The sequence below is a fragment of the Danio rerio genome, chromosome 19 (genome assembly GCF_049306965.1).
Source record: "Danio rerio strain Tuebingen ecotype United States chromosome 19, GRCz12tu, whole genome shotgun sequence".
Classification (NCBI taxonomy): Eukaryota; Metazoa; Chordata; class Actinopteri; order Cypriniformes; family Danionidae; genus Danio; species Danio rerio.
The window spans coordinates 46,911,632-46,937,443 of record NC_133194.1 but is presented as its reverse complement, the minus strand read 5'-3'; the positions used below and the strand labels follow the sequence as shown (position 1 = coordinate 46,937,443).

Sequence of the window (25,812 nt, the reverse complement as noted above, 5' to 3'; positions counted from 1 at the left end):
AGTGAAACTGTACAGTGGGAGGAGAGTGAAAGCTACCATAGAAACGGTTGCTAAATACGGAAAGCTACGATAGGACCGTTCCGCGTAAGTACTTTCGGAGAAAACATAGGTAAAAATACATTAAAGTGCATGCACAGGAATCATAACCATTCGTTTGCGGCATGGAACTTGCTAGAAAATCCATTCCGTCTCCTTACGACAGGTGACAGGCGCTAAATGATAGTCGTTTTTGTGTTATGGACAAACAATAATGCTTTATTAACGCAATAATGACTATGCAGAATGCGTTTGCCGTCTTGGAGAAATCCGCACATGGGCTCAGATCCAGGCAGATGTGGATCTCGCGACAGCAGACCGTTGCTGCTAGCGCTTCTTTTAGCTGCAGCCTTTCAAAACGCCTGTCCATTGACATTTTTAAAATGGTCATATATTTCATAGGCCGTGACATTGCCGGAATAATTGTTAGTGTAATAATAAACATACAGTGTGCGCGCACTGTATAGTCAAAGTGCGCGCATCACAGGCCCCCGCCATCACTGACAGTCACACACACCCATTCATCTGCCCATAGAGCTCTTTTAGCAAAACATTCACTCTGGAAAACGAAAGCATATTATTAGAAATGTTAAACATGTCAACATATAATTAGAACACACTTCATCGTTATTAACATTGAATTGAACGGTTTTTTTTATTGCTACACTTCTATTACTATATTAAATATGGACCATTTCAGTGGGACGATGTCATTGAAAATGCCCATAAAAATTTCCTGCTTGCCAAACTATTTCATAACTGTAACAAGAGGCAATTCAATCATAACTTAATGTTAAAACAGCCATCATAACAATATTTATCAATATGTGGAGCTTTTTGGATTCCCCAAAGCTATGGGAATTAAAACGATCATTGTTACGATCATTGTTATTGTTTACATGTCTCAGAATGGTCTATATATATATATATATATATATATATATATATATATATATATATATATATATATAGGCTTTATATATGCCTTTATATAATTTGTTTCAATATTATTCATTATATTTCTGAAAATAATAAACAAATTTTGTAATATTCTTATTAGATATCTAATTGTTATTGTGTAAAATAAAACCTTCACTGCAAAAAATGCTTTTCTTACTTTGATTTTTATAGACAAGCAAAACATATTGTCTTGTTTTGAGAAATAATATGCCAATACTAAGTGAGTTTTACCTTAAGCAAAATAATCTTATCACAAATCGAAAAACAAGATTATTTTGCTCACCCCATTGGCAGATTATTTTGCTTGATTTGAGGAAAAACTCACTTCATTTTGGCATATTATTTCTTAAAACAAGACAATATGTTTTGCTTGTCTAGAAAATGCTTCTTGATTTAAGAACGTTTAGATATTTGGACTAGAAACAAGACAAAAAAATCTAAGTAAGAAAAGCATTTTTGCATTGTTTTTACTTACCTGTTTTTACTCGCAATGTTGAGACTTGAGTTATGTCAGTAACTACCTAAAATAAGGACAGAAATACACTTTAAAGTTTTATTCAGATTAATAGTCAGCTTTTTGAATGTCTGAAGTGCATAAAGCCTTACCATAACATTATTTCTGTATATTACACTTGGGTAGAGGAACGTTTGTTTACATGATAAAGTAAAAAAAGAAAAAGTCTCAAATGGATGCTCAACCGAAAAAAGCAGAATAAATATAAATAAATTTGCCAACAGCAAAGCTTATAAAGCTTTAGCGTTGCCACTTTTATATTTGCTTTTATGAATAATAAAGATCAGTCAAATTACTAATTGTGATTTTCTTCTGCAGGTTCAGCGTCCCCCACCACCTCAGTGTGAGACGGTGCCGGGACGATGTTTTACGCCCACTTTGTCCTCAGCAAACGTGGGCCGCTCGCCAAAATCTGGCTGGCGGCCCACTGGGATAAGAAGCTGACCAAAGCACATGTGTTTGAGTGCAATCTGGAGAGCAGCGTGGAGAGCATCATCTCTCCAAAGGTTAATGGATTCTCTGGGAATCATGCTGTTTTCGCTTGTTTTGTTCATGTGATTTTTTGTTTTTAAATGCCATGACAGAGCCTAAAATCTCTTGCAGCCTTTTTATTGATCAATATATTTCTCTATATTCACTTCAGCAATTTCCAGAATAAATTCAGTATAGAGGTAAACATTATACAGGTGCTGGTCACATAATAAGTATAATAATTAGTTATAATTTTGTTGTTCAACAATGACTTGACACAAGGAATGGGACAGCTAAAACCCATGCCTTGCATACGTATGTGTGTAGTGGTTTTTGAAGCACTGACTTCAGCTGCAGTCCACTCATTGTGAATCTCCCCCAAATTCTTAAATTGGTTTTGTTTCACAATTCTTTCCAGGGTGCGGTTATCCCAATTTGCTTGTACACTTTATTTCTACAACATCTTTTCCTTCCCTTCGCCTCTCAATTAATGTGCTCGGACATTCAAAGGCCTTTACGGGTTTAGAGTTAATGAACTGATTAGAGTGCAGTGTTTCCTTTAGGATTTTTTCCAGCTGTGGCGGCAGGCCTTTTTTACACAGATCTACCAACTACCTGTGGCCCTATTTCAATGACAAATGTCGTGAGCGCAGTATTAGAAGCAGAGATCGCATTTATGTCATGCTTGCAGCATGCAGATCTCTTTGCTTGCGCGCTGATTTCCTCTGCTAGTGCACAAAACTTCTTGCACGCCACCTCAAATATAAGCCACTTCAAGAGCGCGCAGATCTTCTTGTGCGCTCTCAAATAAACGCTGCTGAGGTGCAATTTAGTGCGTTTATGTAACAAGTATGTCTCCAGCATTTATTAGATTTGCTAGAAATATTTATAAATGTCTCTAATAGGCCTACAAAGTGATATTAATGCGTCCTAAAGTAAAGTGAAACGGCTATGCGTCATGTTTGCTGGCCTCACGCATCACGCACCTGTCAGTCAGCCTGTAAGCTTGTAACCATAACGGGGTAAACAAATAATGCACAGCATTACTACGGTTACAGAGGAGTTCGCGCTGGCATTATTCACTCATCTTTTAATACGTTTTGGAGCGATTATTACCCGCTATTAAAAAAATAAAATGTTTTGAATGAGAAGTTGTAATGTAGCCGTGGCGGGATGAATTTTGTTGTGGCGCCCCGCTAGGGCTGCACGATATTGGAAAAAATTGACATTGCGATATTTTTTTTCCCTGCGATATATATTGCGATATTTAGAAATTCAGAATCGGGAGTTTTGAACTGCTCAAAAATTAAATAATTCTATAATAATTTGGGTAATTTTTTAAGCATTTTCATAGAATATAAAAAATTTATAAGTAAAAACACTGAACAAACAGGATCTAATATGTTATGAAATTAATTCTAAATGTTGTTTTTACTGTGATAAAGGTGAGCTCATTTGGTGAATGCAAAGATGACACTTTATTATCACATTTAGGAATTAACACGAGTGACAAAATAAGTAATTTAACTTTTTATTCAACAATTACAAACCTTTTTATTACAACTATTACAAAACAGAAGGAAATATCTTGTCACAAAATTGTAAAAATATAAAAACAGCTAAACACTAACCCCCTGAGTGGTTTAAAAAAATAAACATGTTATAAAACAAATAAATTGTGGATAAGATAGACTTGTTCTAATAATTACCAAACAATTAACTTTACAATAAATTAAATAATATGGCAGTTATATATATATATATATATATATATATATATATATATATATATATATATATATATATATATATAATTTTTTTTTTGTGTGTGTGATTTGCATCACACCTCCTGCGATGTGACTATTGCGGATACGCACATCGCGATTTCGATGCTGAAACGTAAAATGTAGCGTGCAGCCCTACGCCCCGCCATGGAAGAATGAATGTAGTTGAAACCATGAAGTGTAGCACCATTTTCTAAGCTACTGATTTTGGGGTTGTTATTAGTTGTCATCAAAGTCATCCAAATTAAAAGAAAAAAGCACCGAAATATATCCGTCTGTGTAGAATAAATGTATACATTAAATAAGTTTCACTTCTTTAATGAAATTAGTAAAATAAATCAACTTTATGAAGATATTCTAATTATATGTCCAGCATCTGTATGTAAACATATTCACCCGCAACCCACACACAGCCTACATACTTATGATGCGGTCACACTAGAGTTTGAGCATGCAAATGTCTGTCGTACAGTGCTGCAAAATGGTTATTGTTATTGAAATAACAATAACAATTATCTTAGACGATTACCATTAAAAAAAGCGAACGATTGGTCCATATTTCGAATTTCGATACAGAGAGGTCATGTTTTGATTGTCGATTGGTCTCATGCAATTACATGATGTGATTTCGCAGGTCAGAGCTTGAACTTTCCAACACAGTGAAACTTACATTTACATTTAGTCATTTAGCAGACGCTTTTATCCAAAGCGACTTACAAATGAGGACAAGGAAGCAATTTTCACAACTAAGAGCAACAATGAATAAGTGCTATAGGCGAGTTTCAGGTCTGTAAAGTCTAAGAAGGGAAGTATTAGTAGTATTAGTTTTTTTTTTTTTTTTTTGTACAGTTAGTGTGATATTCAGAGAGGCAATTGCAGATTAGGAAGTGTAGTGGAGAGTAAATAGTTGAGTTTTTAGTCGTTTCTTGAAAGTAGCGAGTGACTCTGCTGTTCTGATGCAGTTAGGGAGTTCATTCCACCAACTGGACAGATTGAGCGTGAGCGAAAGTGATTTCTTCCCTCTTTGGGATGGAACCACGAGGCGACGTTCATTCACAGAACGCAAGTTTCTGGAGGGCACATAGATCTGCAGAAGTGAGAGCAGATAAGATGGAGCAAGGCCAGAAGTCACTTTGTAGGCAATCATCAGAGCTTTGAATTTGATGCGAGCAGCAACTGGCAGCCAGTGCAAACGGACTAGCAGCAGAGTGACATGTGCTCGTTTAGGTTCATTGAAGACCACTCGTGCTGCTGCGTTCTGGAGCAGTTGAAGAGGCTTGATAGAGTTAGCTGGAAGCCCAGCTAGTAGAGAGTTGCAGTAATCCAGTTTGGAGAGAACAAGAGGTTGAACAAGGAGTTGAGCTGCATGTTCAGATAAGAAGGGTCGGATCTTTCTGATGTTATAGAGTGCGAATCTGCACGATCGAGCAGTTCTAGAAATGTGGTCAGAGAAATTTAGTTGGTCATCAATCGTTACTCCAAGGCTTTTCACCATTTTGGATGCAGTAATGGTTGCCCCGTCCATCTGGATTGAAAAGTTATGGTGTAGAGTCGGGTTGGCAGAAACTACAAGCATTTCCGTTTTTGCAAGGTTCAGCTGAAGATGATGATCTTTCATCCAGTGTGAAATATCCAATAGGCAGGCTGAAATGCGAGCTGGAACCGAGGGATCATCAGGATGAAAAGAGAGGTATAGCTGGGTATTATCAGCATAGCAGTGGTAGGAGAATCCATGTCTCTGGATGACTGGTCCTAGAGATGATGTGTAGATGGAGAAGAGAAGTGGCCCAAGAACAGAGCCTTGAGGTACCCCAGTGTTTAGATGCTGTAGGTTGGACACCTCTCCCCTCCAAGACACCCTGAATGACCTGTCAGAGAGGTAAGATCTGAACCATTGTATAACAGTGCCCACAACGCCCAGTGACTCGAGCGTAGATAGCAGGATCTGGTGGTTGACAGTGTCAAAAGCAGCTGACAAGTCCAGCAAAATGAGGACTGATGATTTAGAATCTGCTTTAGCCAGTCTGAGATCCTCCACAACCGAGAGCAGGGCAGTCTCAGTTGAGTGGCCTTTCTTAAAGCCGGATTGCTTGTTGTCCATGAGATTGTTTTGAGTAAGAAAGTCCAGAACTTGATTGAACACTACTTTCTCCAGAATCTTGGCCATGAATGGAAGCAGGGATACAGGTCTGTAGTTTTCAAGTAGCGTATGGTCCAGGTTGGGTTTCTTTAGCAGTGGGGTTACCCTAGCCTGCTTAAATGAAGTGGGGAATAAACCAGAGTCAAGACATGTGTTAATTATGTGAGTCAGTGTTGGTATGACTGCAGGAGAGATGGCTTGCAAGAGATGAGAGGGAATGGGATCGAGTGGACAGGTGGTTGCATGGCTAGATAGCACAAGTTTGGACACCTCAGACTCAGAGAGCTGAGAAAAAGAGGTGAGTGTGTGTGGTGTTGGTGGTGTACCCTGCGTGTTTGTTGTAGGTGCAGCAAATTAAACACTGATTTTTGCAGTTTTGGTGCAAAAGAATGTAGCAAAGTCATCAGTGGTAAGTGTGGAGGATGCGGGTGGAGGAGGAGGATAGAGGAGGGAGGAAAATGTTTTAAAAAGTAGGCGAGGATTAGTGGCATTGTTGATTTTCAGACGGTAATATGTCTGCTTTGCAGAAGTAACCTCAGCTGAGAAAGAGGACAGAAGAGTTTGGTATGTTAAGAGCTGTGCAGGATTTTTAGTTTTCCGCCAAATTCTCTCTGCAGCCCGAAGTTTTACTTGTCGCATGAGCTTGCGTTTCTGTTCTATCGCGTTCGCATGCATATAAAAGGAAGTCTATGGGGCGAAATGTGCAGTGTGACCGCAAATTTACTCTGTGCATCGGGTACCGTGCAGGTCTCTAGCTCAAACCGGCCATGTCTACTGAAAAAAATTTCCCAAAAATATGTAGCTATCATTTTTGGTGGGTACTCCACACCCCTGATAGCTACTATAAGCTACTTTCTATAGATCTAGCTCAAAAAGTCTACTGAGAAATCTCCCAAAAACTATGTAGATATCATTTTTTTATGAGTATCGCACAACCCTATAATTTACATTTAGAACAAACAGTGAAACTCTCCTCAAATAATGTTCACAGTCCAGAGTTTACTCCAACATAAATCAAAAACCTCCCTTCTAAAATCACATTATAAATAAGCTCCCTCTAATATTTCTTGCTAATTGACATCAAGACTGAGCAGCTCTCTAACGCATCTCCATTTACTTCTAACGTGTGTTTAATTTGATAGGTAAAAATGGCTCTCCGTACTTCTGGTCACTTACTGCTGGGCGTGGTGAGGATCTACCACAGAAAAGCCAAGTACCTGCTGGCAGACTGCAATGAGGCTTTTATTAAGATTAAAATGGCTTTTCGCCCAGGTAACTTGTGGCTGTAGCACATCAGAAGTTGATCTTGCTGTACCGCAACAGATGGATGATATATTATGGTCTGTTTGAATCAGGTGTGGTCGACCTGCCTGAGGAGAATCGCGAAGCCGCGTACAACGCCATCACGTTACCAGAGGAGTTTCACGACTTCGATCAACCTCTTCCAGACCTTGAGTATGTGCAGCTTTTACTTTTAGACATTATATATATATATATATATATATATATATATATATATATATAAAAGTGGTTATATGGTGTTGAGACTATGCTGTGTTGTGGATTGCAGCGACATTGACGTTGCTCAACAGTTCACCCTGAATCAGTCCCGTGTGGAGGAGATCACCATGAGAGAAGAAGTGGGAAACCTCAGTCTCCTGCAAGAGAATGATTTTGGTAAGGCATGCACAACTGCTTTGGGATCAGTAAGATTTTTTTAAATGTTTTTAAAAGAAGTTTTAAAAATTGTAAAATAATTGTAAAATAGTATTATAAATTTGAATCATTTACTTAAACATTTATTTGGAATAATTTAACCATTGAATGTAGTTTAAAATTGTATTTATTCTTCTGATTTGCTTTTTATTACTGATATATACTCCAGGCGTCTGTGTTCCATATTTATATATTTTTTAAATGTAAAAACTGAAAAAATAAATATATATATGTATATATACAGTTGGTCAAAATTATCAACCCCCACTGTTTATTTTTTCCCCCAATTTCTGCTTAACGGAGAGAAGATTTTTTCAGCACATTTCTAAACATAATAATTTTAATAACATGTTTCTAATAACTGATTTATTTCATATTTGCCATGATGACAGTAAATAACATTTGACTAGATATTTTTCAAGACACTTCTATACAGCCAAAAGTGACATTTAAAGGCTTAACTAGGTTAATTAACTTAACTAGGCAGGTTGAGGTAATTTTGCAAGTTATTGTATAATGATGGTTTGTTCTGTAGACTGTCGAAAAAATATATAGCTGAAAGGGGTTAACAATTTTGACCTTAAAAGGGTTCACAAAAAATTAAAAACTCCTTTTATTCTAGCTAAAATAAAACAAATAAGACTTTCTCCAGAAGAAAAAATATTATCAGCCATACTGTGAAAATTTCTTTGCTCTGTTAAACATCATTTGGCAAATATTTTAAAAAGAATGAGTCGGATTTACTATATATTAAACGGCAATTGCGTTATAAAATACACGTTAAGATGCTGTTCTTTTATCCCACGTGGATGTTATGAGGATAAACAAGAGACCAAGACCTTAAGTATGGTGAAGATAATTGAATAAATGAATGTCAGTTCTAAAAGACACCTCCCCATTTTGCCCAGTAGGCCTACCTTGTGTTTTATTTGCTAATTTAAGCTAATTTTGAGAAGATAAATATAATGTATAAAACTACACATTATTTATATTACGTCATAATACCGAAATGTCTGATAAGCTTTTTATATTAATGGACAATACACAGATATTGATGTTTCTCAATGTTTTTACACTACATTATTTGAATCTACCAAGCTTAGTTTACAATGTTTACACTGCTCTACTTACATTAAATCTGAATCCCAAATTTATGAAATGACAACAGATTGTTCAGATTTATTTAATGTCAGTTTTAATGTTATATGAGTTTAAACGTCAAGTTGTGAATGACAGCTATAAACGTAAATTAAATTGTCATTTTACTTATATTTAACTTAAAAAGTTGATCACATGTATTCCCTAATATAGTAGCTGATATTTGACCGACATATTTTCTTGATAGCTGATTTTGGGATGGACGACCGGGAGATGATGCGGGAGGAAGGTGCATTTGAAGTGGACATCATCCACGGAGCATCTGCATCAAACCTGCTGCTGGAGTCAGAGTCCAGTAGCGTACAGATCGCTGACAAAACCAACCACCTGGAGTACGACCAGTACAAGGATGACTTTGGAGACAATCCAATGGAGAGCACTGAAGGAGGCATGCTGGGTAATAGAGGCATCTATAATATCCCCCGCTGTATAGGCTTTATGTGGATTATGGTTTTGGACTATCAAGATGTGTTTTTGCTCGCATTTTTTGCAAAAGCCTGAAGTCCAGCTTTATAATGCTTTTGATACTGATCTGCTTTCTGTATCTGCAGTGGACAAGCTGCTCAGCAATGAGGACGGAGGGGGTATTTTTGACGATCCTCCAGCCATACCTGAAGGTGTGATGATGCCCCAAGACCACGGTGCAGATGACGACGATGATTTTGACAACCTTTCACGTAAGAAACATATAACATAAAATATGTTAACATTAGGGCTGGTCAATACAACAGTATTACTGCAGAATGAAGTGTGTGCCGTAAAGTAATTTTGTATTCAGTGTATTATTACAAACCCCTGATGTTAGTCTAGGGGATGGTGGGGTTTGACATTTGTGTAATTAAAGTATATTTATATAAACAGTGAATAAGTGCAAAAGACAACCAAAGTAATACCAAAAATATGTGCTTTTATTTAAAATTCCCAAAAGTGAACAAAAACAACGAATTAATCCAAAATAGAGAAAAAGTAAGCAAAAATATACTATTTACAATATATACAACACTTAGACAAAAAAAAGACGGGAAAAAACAAGAAAGCTGGCAGAAGGGACGTGGGCAGTGCTAAAGAAATTAAAAGTACAAAACCCAAACTAAATTTAACTTCCCAGAAGCATCTAGCTAACTAACTATCTGAAAACAATATAATTAACACGCGAAGAGTCTTCCGAGTCCTGACTGTCTACTCTATCTATTTGTCCAAAAAGTACAAGGGGTGGCGCTCGCCCCTAACCTAATGTACTATACAGAAGAGTAGTCCTATGTGTTGCAAAATATATGTAACGTGATCTTCTTACCTGTCCGCTTCGTCCAAGCCTCGTAAACAATGTAAACTGAGAAATGGAATGATATAGGAATAACGGACAGATAACGTGCACACAGAAACGGGCAACAACAAAATACACAGTTAGACGGATATTTCTAAACGCAACGCAATAACACAACAAGCGGAAAAAAAAGCAGAGAAACTGAAGTCAAGAGAGGACTAGCGATTGGTCTGATGCGCGCTTTTATTACGGGTGGTCTTTGCTTATTGGATGTGACGTAAGCGGGAGGAGGAAATGACTGACAGCTAAATGGACCAATGAACGGAACCTGAGAATAATGAAAGCAGAAATGGGAGAACAGAGCGAGAAAGAGAGAGAGGGGGAAAAACACAGAGCAACAGAGCACAAATAACACAAATACATGACAGTATACTGTGAAATGTAAATTAGTGGGTGTGGCCATCTCACTAGGGATGCACCGATCCCGATACTTGGATCAGATATCGTTTCGATACCGCATATTTTTGTTGGATCAGGTATCAGCCAGCTGGTACCGATCCAATTCCGATCTTGCACATGCGATATATTCAGTGTAATTTATGAGCCAACAAAAGCCATGTAAGAAGCCTATTATAAGGCACAAGAAAGTTGTCATGTAGGCCTACCATATCCCAAATGTTCTAAAGCCATTCTATAGTTTAATGTATTTAAAGTAATAAAGGTTAATAAATCTATTATGAGAAAATTAAGGCCCTTAAAAGGTATTAAAAAGTCTTAATCCAAGTTTTACGAGGTCTTAATTTTTGTTCAAGCGTTGTACAAAGTGTTTGTCTCCAAAAAAGCATAAATATATATATTTATCTCCTAATATTAACAAGGACACGCACAATCCACGCGATTGGTTCAGGCCGGGGCGTGTCCGGCCAAGCTCCTCCTTCCAGGTGATGTCACTTAATTTACGACAAACGCGGGTAGGGGATGTGATGCTCTCCACATGTACCGAAACCATAGTGGGAAACAGACTGCAAAATTTTAAACAGTGGCTGAAACCTGTCGCTGAAAACCACCACGTAATTTATTCTTTCAAGCTTTGTTTCTTCCGTGCTTATCTGAGCTCTGTTGCATGGTTGTGCTCCATTCATTTATTAAGCTACAACCGTTTATTAACAACTGGTTATTAAATTAAAGGTTTGATACTAATTAGAACTTGAAGTGGTGATGAGGTCCTAAAATATTCTGAGAAGGTCTTTAAAAAGTCTTTGAAAGGTATTGAACTTATTTTTAGGATTTCTGCATATACCCTGAAAGTACAGATGAATATTCAAGTGGTTACATTCATGTTCAATTCAGCTCTTCCCTCCGCTGCGCCTGTCAATCATTCTCCTTTCATTCACAATTCAAACTGCGTGTCGCGTTCGTTTATAACAACAGGAAAAACTTTCTCCAAAACTATTTGTTCCTGTTAGTTTAAATAATTAGTGGAGAAATGGATGCAGTTTGGCATTAAATGGGTTCATTTTGGTTTCTAAATCATGTTGCTCTGTGTCTGTTAAATCAGCAAATCGCATTCACAACACTGGAGTGAAGTGGAGTGGGTTATTACCTGCTCTTCACACAGAAAGTAGGGCTACCTGACACTTTAAATTAGAAAAGGCTCAATAATACATTGGGACAGATCCTTAACACACAGATATCTTCCCTTTGTGCTGTTGTTTTGAAAGTATCCGCAGATACAGGAGGACTGCGCGCTGTGTGATGCGTCAAGCGCGTCATTCACGCACCGGCAGCATAGACATGATGTTCGTCACTCTGTAAAACCGCTCTCACAATGAGTTTCTGTTCTCTCATCATTCTGACTAAGGAGAACACTTTAAGTGCTGCGAATAGTTTGCAAAGCCTGGCTCATTGTAGTCAAAGTAGTTTATTAATAAAAGTGAATCTGACGGGTGCAGTATGGATTGTCATTAACAGAAATGATTTAGCCTAATATAGGCTACTCTGAAACTGTGAATATTTCACTGTCATTTTATTTATATTCATATTTTATTTAACAGGCCATTTTTTGTTTTGGCGCTAAAGCATACAAGTGGACCTTGTTTTACAGTGAGTTTAGGTGAGGGAAAGTTTATTAGGTAAAACTGGCCTCAGACAGTTTTTGTTTAGTCTCCATTAAACCTGCAGGAAAATATCAGGCTTTAAAAGGTTAATTATTTTACCAACGATTAGGATCAACAGTGGTATCTATTATAGATTTCAAAGAAAAATCTTAATATTAAAAATGGAAACATAAGCTGGACGACAACAGATCATATCAAGGTCATAATGAATGCTCAAACAATGTAGCCAAGTTTATTAGGTCTGTTATTTTTGCATAAGAGGATAAAATTATTTGAGTTTATCACCAGAATTATAGAAACTGTATTATGTTTTTAAAAAAAAATGCATTGGGATCGAATCTGTATCGGTCGATTCTCAGAATTTTGGTATCGTGATCGGATCGCTTCCAAAGAAATGGCATCGGTGCATCCCTAAATCTCACAATCAGCGAGACTGGAAGTGTTGCCAAGTCTGCGGTTGTTTATTTTTGAAGTGTCCTTGAAGTGTTTACATATTTATTTTACAATTTTATTTTAGTTTTCTTTTACTGTTACTTACCTGGGATATATTGTATATCTGTGAGAATATGTTACTTCAGTTTCTTAATGTTACCTTATTTATAATCATATCGTCTGTTAAAAAACAACTAACTGTGAAATGTGATGTACAGTGAAATTTTTAGTTCATCTTTTGTTTACTATATTTATGTTTAAAAATCAAATACAACATAATCAAATAAGATCAAATCCTTTTCTTTTCTTAAATACTCAAGCTTATTTATTACATAAAGTGTTTTTGTACATTTTCTGGAATTATTACCTTTATAAAATCCTATATCATGAAAGATATCGTTACCTTAACATTAAATAAACTTTCTCATACTTCTTAAATAAAATTTTGGTCATCCAGCCCTAGCCAATATCTATTTTATGTCTGGTACTTTGCATAGTAATTTTATTTCTTACATTTCATCCGATAGCTGCAGGAGGTCCAGACAGCCCTGATTCTGGCCCTGTGGAGCCTTTGCCCACCATGACAGACCAGACTGAACAGACCACACTAGTCCACAATGAAGAGGAGGCCTTTGCTTTGGAGCCCATCGACATCACAGGTCAGTCAGAAGAGAAAAGTAGTAGCACAGGGCTCTGAATGTGGCTTTTAGTCCAGTCAGCAAAACTATACTTCACATAAACCAGGGCTTGACATTAACTTCTTTGTTCACCAGCCACTGTGGCTAGTCATTTACCAAATTTACTAGCCACTTGGCATTTTCGCTAGCCAAAATTTCCACAAATGCTCATTGTGGATACGTACCCATCTAAATTTCTAAAGAATGCAAATTATGTAGCCAGAGGTACGTTTGGCTGAATTTTGTCTTTAAAATGAACGCTACGGAGCGGTATGACAGCTTCTGTTCCTTTTCGCGGTACCAGCTGACCGCTTACCTCCATGTGTACAGCTTTTTCGCTGTGACCAGTTTGCCCAGTAGCTCGCCACGTACGTTGGCAGACTTGGGACGCAGAACGGAGTTGACCACGATGATGGGGTTCGAATTCGATGAAGAACGGTTTCAGAAACCAGATAAAGCAAAAAATAAATAAACAACAGGCTGAAAACATGGTGAAATGGCGTGGCCGCGGCGACTTTTCTTTTCTAGATTGCGTTTGAAAACACTATCGGTTGGGTTTAGGGAAGGGAGTGGGTGGGTCAGTCAGTCAACAGCAAGCTGGCCTGGTCAGCTGTAGTGTATATTGCGCCCTCTGGTGGATTTATGCGAGAAGAGGACTGACGAGAGAGATTTGGTGGATTTGCAAATGCAAAAACTGTGAGCAGACGTACCTCCGGTTATGTATTTCCCTGTCCCATGTTGACCTGGGTACATATTCGCAATGAGCCTGGGTTGCAAAATATTATTGCTGGGAAAATATATTTTATATGCTTAAATTTGACTTTTGCATTAAAAAAGTACTTGATTTAAAGACATTTCACTTGATTTAGATCATTTTAAAAAATAAAAACTCAAATTATGGTATAAATGGTAGCCTATATCAGCTGCTGTACAGTAGTCAACATTTGAAAAACTTCCATCATAACTCTGGTATGATTAGTGAAGGAAACCAAGGCGAAAAGGAAGAGGAAGCTGATTGTGGACAGTGTGAAGGAGCTGGACAGTAAGACCATCCGTGCCCAGCTGAGTGACTACTCTGACATTGTGACCACGCTGGATCTGGCTCCCCCCACCAAGAAGCTGATGATGTGGAAGGAAACCGGTGGCGTGGAGAAGCTCTTTTCTCTGCCAGCTCAGCCCCTCTGGAACAGCAGACTGCTCAAGGTCAGAACACATCTCTGCCACACACTGGGAGACTTTAATACAGGCTTTAGTGCAACAAAATACCCAAGCTCCCTGGGTTCTTTCTGTTTTTTTTTGGTTTTTTTGGAGTCTTTCTAATAAGGGTGTCCTATTGTGCTTTTTAAGACTATTTAAATAGATATAAAGGGTTCATATGGTCATGAAAAACCTGGAATGGCATTTTCCAGACCTGGAAAAGTTTTAGAAAAAAACATTGCATTGTTTTTCTTATAATTTACCACATATATGAAGACATTACATGAAATATTAGGTCATGAAGATGTACTTGAAAGCCCTGGAAAAGTCATTGAATTTTACTAGTAAATATGTGTATGAATGTTTTGAAGCACTTGAGGGAGAATACATTGTGAGTAAATGTTGATGTGCAGATGTTCACTCGCTGCCTGACCCCTCTGGTGCCCGATGAGCTGAGGAAGAGGAGGAAGGGTGGAGAAGCAGACAGTCTGGATGAGTTCCTTAAAGACCTGGAAAACCCTGAAGTGCCACGAGAAGAAGCCCTGAATCAGCAAAGAGACATCATCGGTGAGACTGACTGACCGACTGATTTCATTGACGATTCTTCTGATTGCCTTATATAGACCTGCATGATTCAGATATTTTTATAAAACCATCGTGGACAATATATACAATTAGTGAAATAATACTATTATAAATACTGATGTCTACAGCACAGATCAAAACAGAGTAAATTACAATTTTTTAAATATTTTATTAAGATTTTTGTAAACCACTTTGGACACTAGGATCTGCTAAATTATTAAATTTAAATGTGATTACATTGTATGGCCAGTAGGGGTGTAACGGATCACGGTTGATCCGTGATTCTTAAAGATCACAACCTACAGTTCGGAACTCACGTGACCTGCGGATAAATACTTTTTTTACTGGTAGATTAATCCTATATTTGTAAAGATTGCAGAAAGATCACCTATCGTGTCATTTAAATCACATGTATGAAAACGTTAAGGCTTTCCTGTAAAATATAATGATGATGAAAGAAGTTGTGGAAGGTTATTCAGGATGTGGTGGGTTTCTTAGGTTATTAAAGGGGTTTTATGTCACTACTTGTTTAGCTTGAAATTCATTCAGTGTAAGCTGCACGATTAATCATTAAAAGATCGGGATCTCAACACCCACACAACATTAATTATAAATGATGGTGATTAGCATATGTTTATTAATCCCTCAAGAAAAAAAAAAATATTTTAATTTAAAATTCAAGAAAGAGATTGAGTCTTTAGTAGGGATGTAACGGTATCAGAATTTCACGGTACGGTAATACCTCGGTATGAATGTCACGGTACGGTATTTATTGAATCATTTACAGGAAAAAACAAAACTTATGAAAATACTCCAAAAAAAGTGCCAAAAGTGTCAATGACATACAAATTAGCCATCTATCTGTAAGCTTTGAAACAGGAACTTCAATTTTAATAACAAAAAATTATTAAACCATGTAAAAAAATAAAGTTTCAATTTAGTATTGTTGAAAACTCATCACATTCAACATTTAATCACACTCAGCCCATCTACCCAGATGAGAGCTCTGCTAGTCGGACTTCTCATCAAGCATCTCCCACTGGATCTAATCTCACTATATTTATTAAACGGGATATTTCATTTATCTTGTTGTCTTTATCTAACGACATATTCCCTGACTTTGGGCATTGGAATCTATTACTTGTTCTCAGGTAACGTGTTTTGGCTGAGCGCAAAGATAAGTTAATGATTAATGTAACCACGTACATTCTGTATATTGACTGATCGCCTTTATTTCCTATAATGTATAAACTTATTGTATGTTATACTTTTAAAATGGCCATTATCGATTCTTAAAACTGATACTCGGCAAAAGAGAGGCTGTGTTTCGTATTTTCACTGAAATTGAAAGGAGGCAGTTGTTATCGGCTCCGTTTTGTTATAAATATCCACAGTGACGACGCCTCAACATGTCTGCTGTCTAAGTTGCTAATATTAAAATGAAAATAGGCAGTTCCTTAAATCATGTTTACATTTTATTGTTGAGAAAGTGAAACAACGAAGCCAGGGTGATGTGAATGAAGTTATAAAGTACACTGTTCCCTTTGAAGATTTACCCGTGTCCTCGGTATAATCTGCTTTTCCATATCAAACTGAGAAGAAGAGACTGCAGCCTTGATCAAACTTGCGAAGTCTGAACTTACACGGAGATAATGCAGGACTGAACTGTGCGTGTAAAGCAGGTCGCACACCAGAAGCGACGCTCGGCGGCGCGCCGCGCAGCGCCACGCAGCACCATGTATTTTAGAATTCTAATCATAGGTTTCTATCAGGATACACACACCGGCGCCGCAAGTCGGCGGCTGTCGGCGGCGCCCGGCGACGGCTCTGGACGCAGTTCATTTTTCAGCCGCGCCACAGAGCGCCATCTGATTAGTTTCATGTTAAATATCATTCGAATGTGCGCGTCTGGTGTGCGATACTTTAATCTGTCATGTACGCGCCGAGCGGCGCTTCTGGTGTGCGACCTGCTTTAGAGTTTTCCAGCTCTTTTCATCCCCGCTTCTAGCAGCACACTCCATTTCCGCATTACTGGATCTGTAGCAACAACAGACCGCAAGGCATGATGGTCAAGCATGGGCTGAATGGTATTGTAGTTTTCGCTACCTCCCGTTCGCTTCATTCGCCTGAGCAAATTTTCTCAGAAGACCTATAGTTTTACCGAGTCATGCGACTTCGGTAATATCGAAAAAAATTAATATTGCGGTATGACGGTATTTACAATACCGTTACATCCCTAGTCTTTAGTCTTTTGAGTTAGTTATGAAGTTACAAACACAGAAGTATTGGGATAACAGTTTATAGTTTATATAAGACCACTGATGTTTATGGTAAAGATTAAAATCACAGTCATATGCATTTAACGATGCTCAAAAATGAAAGTTGTCGGCAGCAATTACATTATTTACAAAAGGTGACGACAACCGGCCATTAAAAATATGCCACTGAATAATTCTTAAAACATGATCATCTAGCAATGAAAGTTGAAGCTTTATGAGTGAAAAACGGAATCATTTATTGAAGTTGAGACTACAAATTAACATGGCTTGTACAAATGATAATGTTAGATTTCTACATTTAGCGTTATCAGCAACAGTAGTAGTAACAGTGAATTTTTCAATTTATTTTTATTCAGCTGATAATTTCATTTTATTTTTAGATAAAAATGCAGGTTCTAAGTTGTGTTTGTTAAAACCAAAAGTGTCTTGCAGTGCTGTCTCTGTAATAAATAAAAAGCAGATTATTTTTCTCCTCCCCTTATTGGTTGATTTAAAAAATGGTCTGATCCATGACTAAAAAAACATAATTTGATCCAAACCGTGAGATTCGTTACACCACTAATTGCCAGTCAATATTATTAGTCTCTTGGCAATATATATTTTTTTAATCTTTATAAAATAAGCTATTAAGTTTAGAAATGTGTTGAAGAAATCTTCTCACTGTTAAACAGAAATTACAGCAGGGTGTACATGGGGGCTAATAATTCCTTCAAAAATGTAACCCCAATTTTTGTACAGTAGTCCAGTAGTTTTTCACTAATGCCCGTGTTTGGCTTTTTTGCAGATCAGACCATCTTGGAGGAGCCCAGTGTTTTGCAGGCTTCAGCCATGGAGGGCAGTCGCACCACCCTCGACGAGTCCGTCATGCCTCCTCCATCTGGACCCCGCGGACAAAAGCGCAAAGCTCAGGACGGAGAGCCTGCCTTGCCTGTGAGCTTGTGAAAATTCATAATTTCACTCTAGCTTTTAAAGCTGTTTATACAGATGGGAAATAATTATAAAACTTGGCATTATTTTTCTCAAAAAACATATTTTGTAAAGGTGCTGTTGACTTGAAATGTTCACCAGAGGTCAGTAAGAAAGAAAGCAATCCTGTCATGCTATGAAAACTAAACTAATTAGTTTAGGAAGAAGTTATGAGTAATAAAATGAAATCACACAATGACGTATTGAACACATGAAGAAAGGGAGGTGTGAAAAGTCATGGAAAGCCCAGACAGCAGCTGAAATCTCTTAGTAGTTATTCCGCAGTTCTGCCCTTTGTCAGTGTAAATAAGTTTCAGCTGCTTCAGTCCAACATCGTCATTAGCAGATGATGAAGAAGAAACCAGGGTGGACATTTCAGCAAGACAACCCTCAACTGCTTTTTAGTAAAAGAAAATAAAGCTGCTAGAATGACCAGCCAATCCCCTGAGCTGAATCCAATTAAAAATAGTAGCTAAAGATCAGAGTTGATAGATGAGACCTACAGAACCATCAAGATTTGAAAACTCTTGAAAAAAATCACACCAGAGCAATGCATATTGTTTGTTTGTTTGTTTGTTTGTTTGCTTAATTTATAGAGCACATTTAAAAACAAGAGATGTTGACCAAAGTGCTTTACAAAACGGCCAGCATACAAAATCTATACCTATTTATGAAAATTAAGCAAAATATATAAAACAGATTCAAATTAATTAATTACAATCAAAGGCAAGAGACAGAAGGTGATTTTTTAGATGAGACTTAAAAGCACCAAGTGAAGAACATGACTGGATCTGTAAAGGCAGACCATTCCACAGTCGGGGGGCTGCAGCAGAAAAAGCCCTGTCACCTCTTGATTTCAACCGTGTTTTGGGGACAACTAGCTGAAACTTGTTTTCGGACCTGATTGGCCTCAATGAAGTGTGCCAGTGAAGAAGCTCAGAGATGTAAATCGGTGCCAGACCATGCAAACTTTTATAAACAAGTAGCAATAACTTATATTGAATTCTAAATTGGACCAGCTGCAGGTGTGCTATTGATGCCTGTGAAACTCCAGAATACAAAGAGTTACAGTAGTCCAGTCTGGACATAATAAAAACATTAATGACAGTTTCCAGCTCTTTAAAAGAAAGAAAAGGCTTCAATTTGGCAATGTTCCTTAATTGATAGAAACCACTTTTGACGACTGAGTTTATTTGCTTGTCGAACTTTAACTCAGTGTCAAAAGTAACTCCAAGATTTTTTACGTGACTGTGGACCTTAGGCTTGATCGAACCTAATTTATTAATTGTAGATTCACAGAGCCTCGCAGGACCAAACACTAGTACTTCAGTTTTTGATTCATTCAAGTGTAAGAAATTACCAGCCAACCATTCCTTGATCTTGTGCATAGGGCTCCATTCTCCATACAAGAGGCGTTGTTACCAAAAAAAACATTTCTACAAAATAATAAATACATCGTTATGAGGCATAACTAATTTTTCTGAATTCATTTTTTGGTTTTATTTCTTTAAGTTTTTACATAAACCTGGAGCAATGTCAACAGCTTCTTTAGAAATATATTTACCAGGAAAAATCACGACGTGTTACCCGCTGTCTGTGGTTTGTCTAACCCAGTGGCTCATTTCTCTGCAGATGCTGGAGGATGATCGTTCCTCCATTGTGTCTACGCAACACGTGAGCCTGCCACAGGTGGAGCTTCCTCCTGAAGAACCAGTCAACATCGCACAGCTCATCCCTGATCTCGACCTGATAGGAGAGAAGAGCAAAGACAAGAAGGATGACGATGATGAAGAGGAGGTGAGGGGACCACAAATCATGGAGTTTAGTGAATCAAGAAAAAAACAAGTCCTGTTTAGTACAGACAAATCTGCAAACACTTTAAAATGTTCAGCACAAACTATAATAATGTATCTTAATAGTAGAGCTGTTTATGATGTTTTTTAAAGATCATATCAATATTTTTAAACAATTTTTTTAATAATAATAGCAATAATTAAACCTTATTTTTATTTTTTTGTTGGCATTTTTAGGACTGTCATGAATACGTAAATATAACATTAAAAACTGATTGATTCATTTAAAATACAGTTGCATTCTGGAACAAATCTCTTTGAGACAGGGATGCAACGATTAACTGGTTTCACTATTAACCGCGCTTTGATTCGTCAAGGTTAATTAATCATAAAGGCTTCTCATCATTGCATTTCTGCATAAAATAAAACTGCAGCAACCAAACAAAGTTATGCCAATTGTGTGCTAGTTTAAAGTTCCAAGCTTGTACACCGAGGCTAATGCCCACGCACACTGAGTTAACTATGGCTGAGGCTATTACCTAAGGGTCGTTCACTTGTCAAGTTTTTTTTTTTTTTTTTCAAGTTTTCACATATTCGGAGTGATGTTGCTAGTGGTAACTACTGGCACCTAGTTGAAAGAATGCAGTGCGTGCACTGGGAGTCACGTGACAAGAACTGACCAATCAGCTTCATGCTTTGTATGGAATACAAACATTTCTACTCCAAAGAGAAAAAAACTCAAATGAAAATACCAAACAAGCTCATAACATTGTCGATCAAAAGTGCCTTTCAGACAGAGGTTCAGCAGCCTTTGACTAAATTTCTTCTCTTTGAAAGGGAAATACTTAGCTAATATGATGCTTAGATTTACATTAGACAAATATTATTTATTTATACTTATTTTATTTATTTATTTATTTATTTTTCTGTCATTTATTTTCAGTGTAAATTTATTACTTATGTTTAAATGCCAAAAAATATTTAACTATTGTTTTTTTTGTATTATTATTTTGTGTTGAATTATTTAGTTACTGAGCAGCAATAAATAACACATTAAATATAAGGAGTTTTCATGTGATTTTCTAAACTAGTAGTGTTTTGAAATGAATGAATGCACAATAATCATGAAACCGTGATTATTCCTTAGACTATAATCGAACAACCAAAATCTTTAATTGTTGCATCCCTATTCTGAGATGCCTAATTGATTTCAACTCAAAAATAAAGTTTATTATTATTATTCAACTGTTTTTATATTAATAAAAACTGAAAAAACTAACAATAGAGTGCCTAAAATGTTAACTGTCAAGTAAACTGTAAAGTGTTTACGTGAAATGAAATAAAACTGATATCATACATGTAATTGTGCTGATATTTAGTTAAAATGTCACTCTTGCTTATGTGATATTACTAGTCTAATTCTTATTCGTGCAATAATTTTCCTTAGGCTTAGTCCTATTAATCATCAGGGGTCGCCACAGCGAAATGAACCGCCAACTCATCCAGCATATGTTTTACACAGCAGATGCCCTTCCAGCTGCAACCCAGTACTGGGAAACACCCATACACACTCATTCACACACACATTCACAATATGGCCAATTTAGTTTATTGAGTTCACCTATAGCGCATAGACTGTGGGGGAAACCGGCGCACCCGGAGGAAACCCACGCCAACACGAGGAGAACATGCAAACTCCACACAGTAATGCCAACTGACCCAGCCGGAGCTCAAACCAGCAACCTTCTTGCTGTGAGGAGATTAGTGCTAACCACTGAGCCACCGTATCACCCCTGAATCTTACTTTATAAACATAAAAAATAAAGATGGATATACCCATAACTTGAATTATAAACTCCTTTTGAGTCGATGCTATTTTTCAACATGCAGTCAATGACTTTGTACCCTTGTTTTTTTGTATTATTATTGTAACTTATTGTAGACAATAAATATCTCACTTTTCTAGCTTTTACAGCTCACTTTTCCCTTTATAAAAAAATCATCCTATCAGATGATGCTGATAAATCTGAATTTGTGTGTAATAGGAGGAAGAAGGTCAGAGCGGGGACCAGGATCAGGAGGAAAGGAGGTGGAACAAGAGGACGCAGCAGATGCTTCACGGTTTACAGGTTTGACACAGTTCAAAATGCTTATATTTTGGATAAAGTGCTTGAAACTGCTTAAAAATACAATTAGGTTGCTATATTATTGATATAATAATAATAATAATTGAGCTTACTAAATAGGAGGTAATAATAATTAACTATTTGAATAAAATAAAAAAATTAACTTCTGTATAAAATCAAAGCAAAATGCATAGAGATTACCACTTCATGAGTGATCAATGCATGAAATTAAAATAAATAGCAATTTAAAATAAAAGATGGCACATTTATGATGTAAGTAAATTACATTTAAGGGAGTAAATTACAATAATTCAGTGTTGGGATTGGGGAATACTATAGTGTACTGTAGAATACTATAACAAGTAGCATCTGATATAATGTGATGAAGTATGTAAATATGCCATTTGCCACACCAAAATACTGGAAATCTTTGTAAATGCATCTGAAAAGTGCTTGAAAAGCTTTATTTGACTTTGGAAAAGGTGTGAGAATCCTGTATTTAGGTTAATATCAAGCACAAAGGGATTTTATGTCAATAAATACACTCTGTTTTGCCCAGAGAGTCATTGCTAAGACTGGAGCGGAATCCATCAGCTTGCTGGACCTGTGCAGAAACAACAACAAGAAGCAAGCGGCTGCTAAGTTCTACAGCTTTCTGGTGCTAAAGAAACAGCAGGCGGTGGAGCTGCGACAGGACGAGCCCTACAGCGACATCATCGCCACCCCGGGCCCCAGATTTCACATCATATAGACTCTTTACAGTCAACAGATTTGATTCTTTTTAATGGTTTTGTTTGTATATGATGTGTTATGTGTATCCGTGCATGTGCATTTTTCACAACACAGGCTCACAGGATACGCACCCCTGTCTATTATTCTGGAGAGCGCAAATCATGTAGCCAGAGGTAAAATAAACGATACAGGGCGGTGTGAAGCCACCGACAGCTTCTGTTCCTTTTAGCGCTACCAGCTGACCGCTTTCCCACTTGTTGACGGTTTTTCTGGTGCTACCAGTTTGCCCAGTAGCTTACCGCGTACATCGGTAGAAAGTTGACTGTGACAACAGTGTTTGAGTCCGGCGAAGATTAGTTCCAGAAACCAGGTAATACAATAAATTAATAAACAACAAGATGAAAACGTGGTGAAATCACGAAGCCGCGACAGCTTTTCTTTTTCTAGATTGCTTTTGAAAACACTATCGGTTGGGTTTAGGATTGGGGTGAGGATTGGGGTGAGTGGGTCAGTCGGTTGACAGCAAGCTGGTCTGGTCAGCTGAAGTCTATATTCAACATAGGCTCATTCTGAAAACATAGCCCTATATACAATTCTGGAGATCGCAAATCATGTAGCCAGAAGTCCATATGGCTGCATTTCGTTTTTAAAACGAACACTACCTCCGTATGGACGGCTTTCCTCGCTGTTACCAGTTTGTCCAGTTAGGTCGCCATGTACGTCTGTGGACTTGACACGCAGAGAGGAGTTGACCGGGATGACAGGGTTCGAGTTCGGTGGGGAATGGTTCCAGAAAGCACAAAAACAGAACCAAAAAATAAAACAAACAAGTAAATAACAGATTGAGAATGTGGTAAAATCTGAAAACATGGTAAAAATCAGACGAGGGCTTTTGTTTTTCTGGATTGCTTTTTAAAACTGTTGGTTTTGTTTAGGGAAGTGGGTGAGTGGGTCAGTCGGTGCTTTTAAAAACACTATTGGTTGGGTTTGGGGAAGGATTAGGGGGGTTAGTCGATTGGTCAGTCATTCAGTCAGTCAAACAGTCAGTGGACAGCGGCCTCTGGGAGAACAGCAGGTGCGAATGGCACTCGCAAGGGGAAATATGAGATCTGAAAAAGCATACACACAGGGCTCTGGTGGATTTGCAAAAACAGCAAAAAACAGCTTCTGGGATGTATTTGACTGTCTCCAGAAATGTATGTAGAAGTAGGTTTTCAGTATGAGTCTTTTGTTGTGTATATTGCGCCCTCTGGTGGATGTACACTAGAAGAAGACGCATCAAAGAAATTTGAGATCATTAAAAAGCGTACACAGCGGCCTCTGGTGGATTTGCAAAAACTGCAAGCAGCCATACCTCCAGTTACGTACTTCGCTGTCCCCAGAAATGTAGACCTGGGTACGTATCCGCAATGAGCCTGGGTTGATTTTTCCATGTAGATTACATGTGCTCTCTGTCTCAAATGAGAAAAAAATACTTTTATAATGATGAAAAAGTGCTTCTTATAGTAGTTTTCCATTGCAAGCATGCACATTGGGGAAAAGCTAACCTGATTAAGGTTAAAAAACTAATGCTTTTGATCACCCTAATAGAAGTGCTTATTTTAGAGAACAGGATTGTAGATTTCGTATGAAAGTATATTTGTAATTTCAATCATTGCATGTACTTGCAGAGGCCTTCAGTTTGGTTTTATACTCATGTTGTTTCATGTTATTTAATTGGTCCTGTTTTTTGGCATGCTTTGAGTTTAATGTTGACATGCAACATACTTATGTTAACTTCCATGAAAGTGTTTCTTTGCTATTTAATCTGAAAAGATAGCATTTTAGCTGCTCCAAAGATAAATGAAGTGTGTGTTTCTTTAAACAAAAATGCAGTGAATGAAATGTTAGGTCACATGTTTTGGTAACACTTTAGTTGAGGTCACAATTTATGCTATTGGCTATTACCTGCATATTGTTAAGATGTTAACTGTTCATTAGTAGTTATAAAGTATGATCTATTCTGCATCCCTAATCCTACCCAAAACCTAAACCCAACTTCTACCTTACTAACTATTAATAAACAGCTAATTAGTAATAAGCATTAGGCTAGTAGTGTAAGCTAATACTTTGTTTATACCATGAATTGTGAGCTAAACTAGTGTTGAAAGCTACTACGATATTATTTCCAAAAACTCTTCAGTGTTGTGAACATTCAGCCAAAAGCATTGTTAGTTTTGCGTGTTTATCAGACAACTAAACACTAAATGTTATTTACTGTGATATGCACTGCTTAATATTGTGCCATTTGTTGTAAAGATAGTTTTTGTAATCGTGCAAGCACTTTTTAAAGCCGTCCATAGGTCTTATTGATGTTACCTATATGACAACACTCTATTTTATATGTCAATAGCTATTAAATGTCTTGGAAACCACTTAAAAATATAATGTTATCCTACTGAAAAAAACAGCTTAAAACAGCCTAAGCCGGTTGGCTGGTTTTAGCTGGTTGACCAGCCTGGTCTTAGCTGGTAAGGCTGGAAAATGACCAGCTAAAACCAGCCGGGTTTAAGCTGGACATAGCTGGTTTTGGCTGGGCTCCTAGCCTCATCAGTAAGACCAGACTGGAAATGGCTGAAAACCCGCCTGGAAGTGGCCAAAACCCCTCTAAAACCAGCCTGGTCAACCACTGTTTTTTTAGTAGGGATATTATTTTAAATCTTATTTTGTTTTAAAAATATTACTTGACGTAATTTGCCTGTATCCCTGACTTGATACAACCGTGTCATGCCAAATTTGTAATAAACAGTAAGTAATGAAGAACTCTATCATTCATCCGTCCATTAGAGGCCGCTGTGACTGTATGCTTGTTGCCTACCACCGAGG

At 37.4% G+C, this 25,812-nt stretch overlaps 1 protein-coding gene across 3 annotated transcripts; it reads left to right on the top strand.

Annotated features, from left to right (window-relative positions):
- On the top strand, positions 1-25,749 carry rad21b (RAD21 cohesin complex component b). 3 transcript variants are annotated; one of them, XR_012394655.1, is made up of 15 exons: positions 1-84; positions 1,829-2,016; positions 7,048-7,177; positions 7,261-7,360; positions 7,476-7,582; positions 8,967-9,176; positions 9,331-9,456; positions 13,120-13,251; positions 14,249-14,472; positions 14,880-15,033; positions 18,115-18,260; positions 19,929-20,093; positions 22,135-22,218; positions 22,775-25,309; positions 25,363-25,749. XR_012394655.1 is itself a non-coding variant. In XM_005159782.6 (14 exons), the coding sequence occupies exons 2-14, from the start codon at positions 1,873-1,875 to the stop codon at positions 22,964-22,966; spliced, it is 1,914 nt and encodes a 637-aa protein (XP_005159839.1). In that variant the 5' UTR covers positions 1-84; positions 1,829-1,872; the 3' UTR covers positions 22,967-25,749. The 3 variants fall into 3 exon arrangements, 2 of the variants coding, with proteins under 2 accessions (XP_005159839.1, NP_001038585.1); XM_005159782.6 differs by having other exon boundaries at positions 22,775-25,749; NM_001045120.2 differs by lacking the exons at positions 1-84; positions 25,363-25,749 and having other exon boundaries at positions 1,873-2,016; positions 22,775-22,966.
- Positions 25,750-25,812: the final 63 nt, after the last annotated feature.

Coding starts and splice junctions, on each gene's coding strand:
- rad21b (XM_005159782.6), top strand. CDS start 1,873: ATGTTTTACGCCCACTTTGTCCTCAGCAAACGTGGGCCGCTCGCCAAA. Junction 9,457..13,119: donor TGATTTTGACAACCTTTCAC/GTAAGAAACATA, acceptor TTCATCCGATAG/CTGCAGGAGGTCCAGACAGC. Junction 18,261..19,928: donor ACGGAGAGCCTGCCTTGCCT/GTGAGCTTGTGA, acceptor ATTTCTCTGCAG/ATGCTGGAGGATGATCGTTC.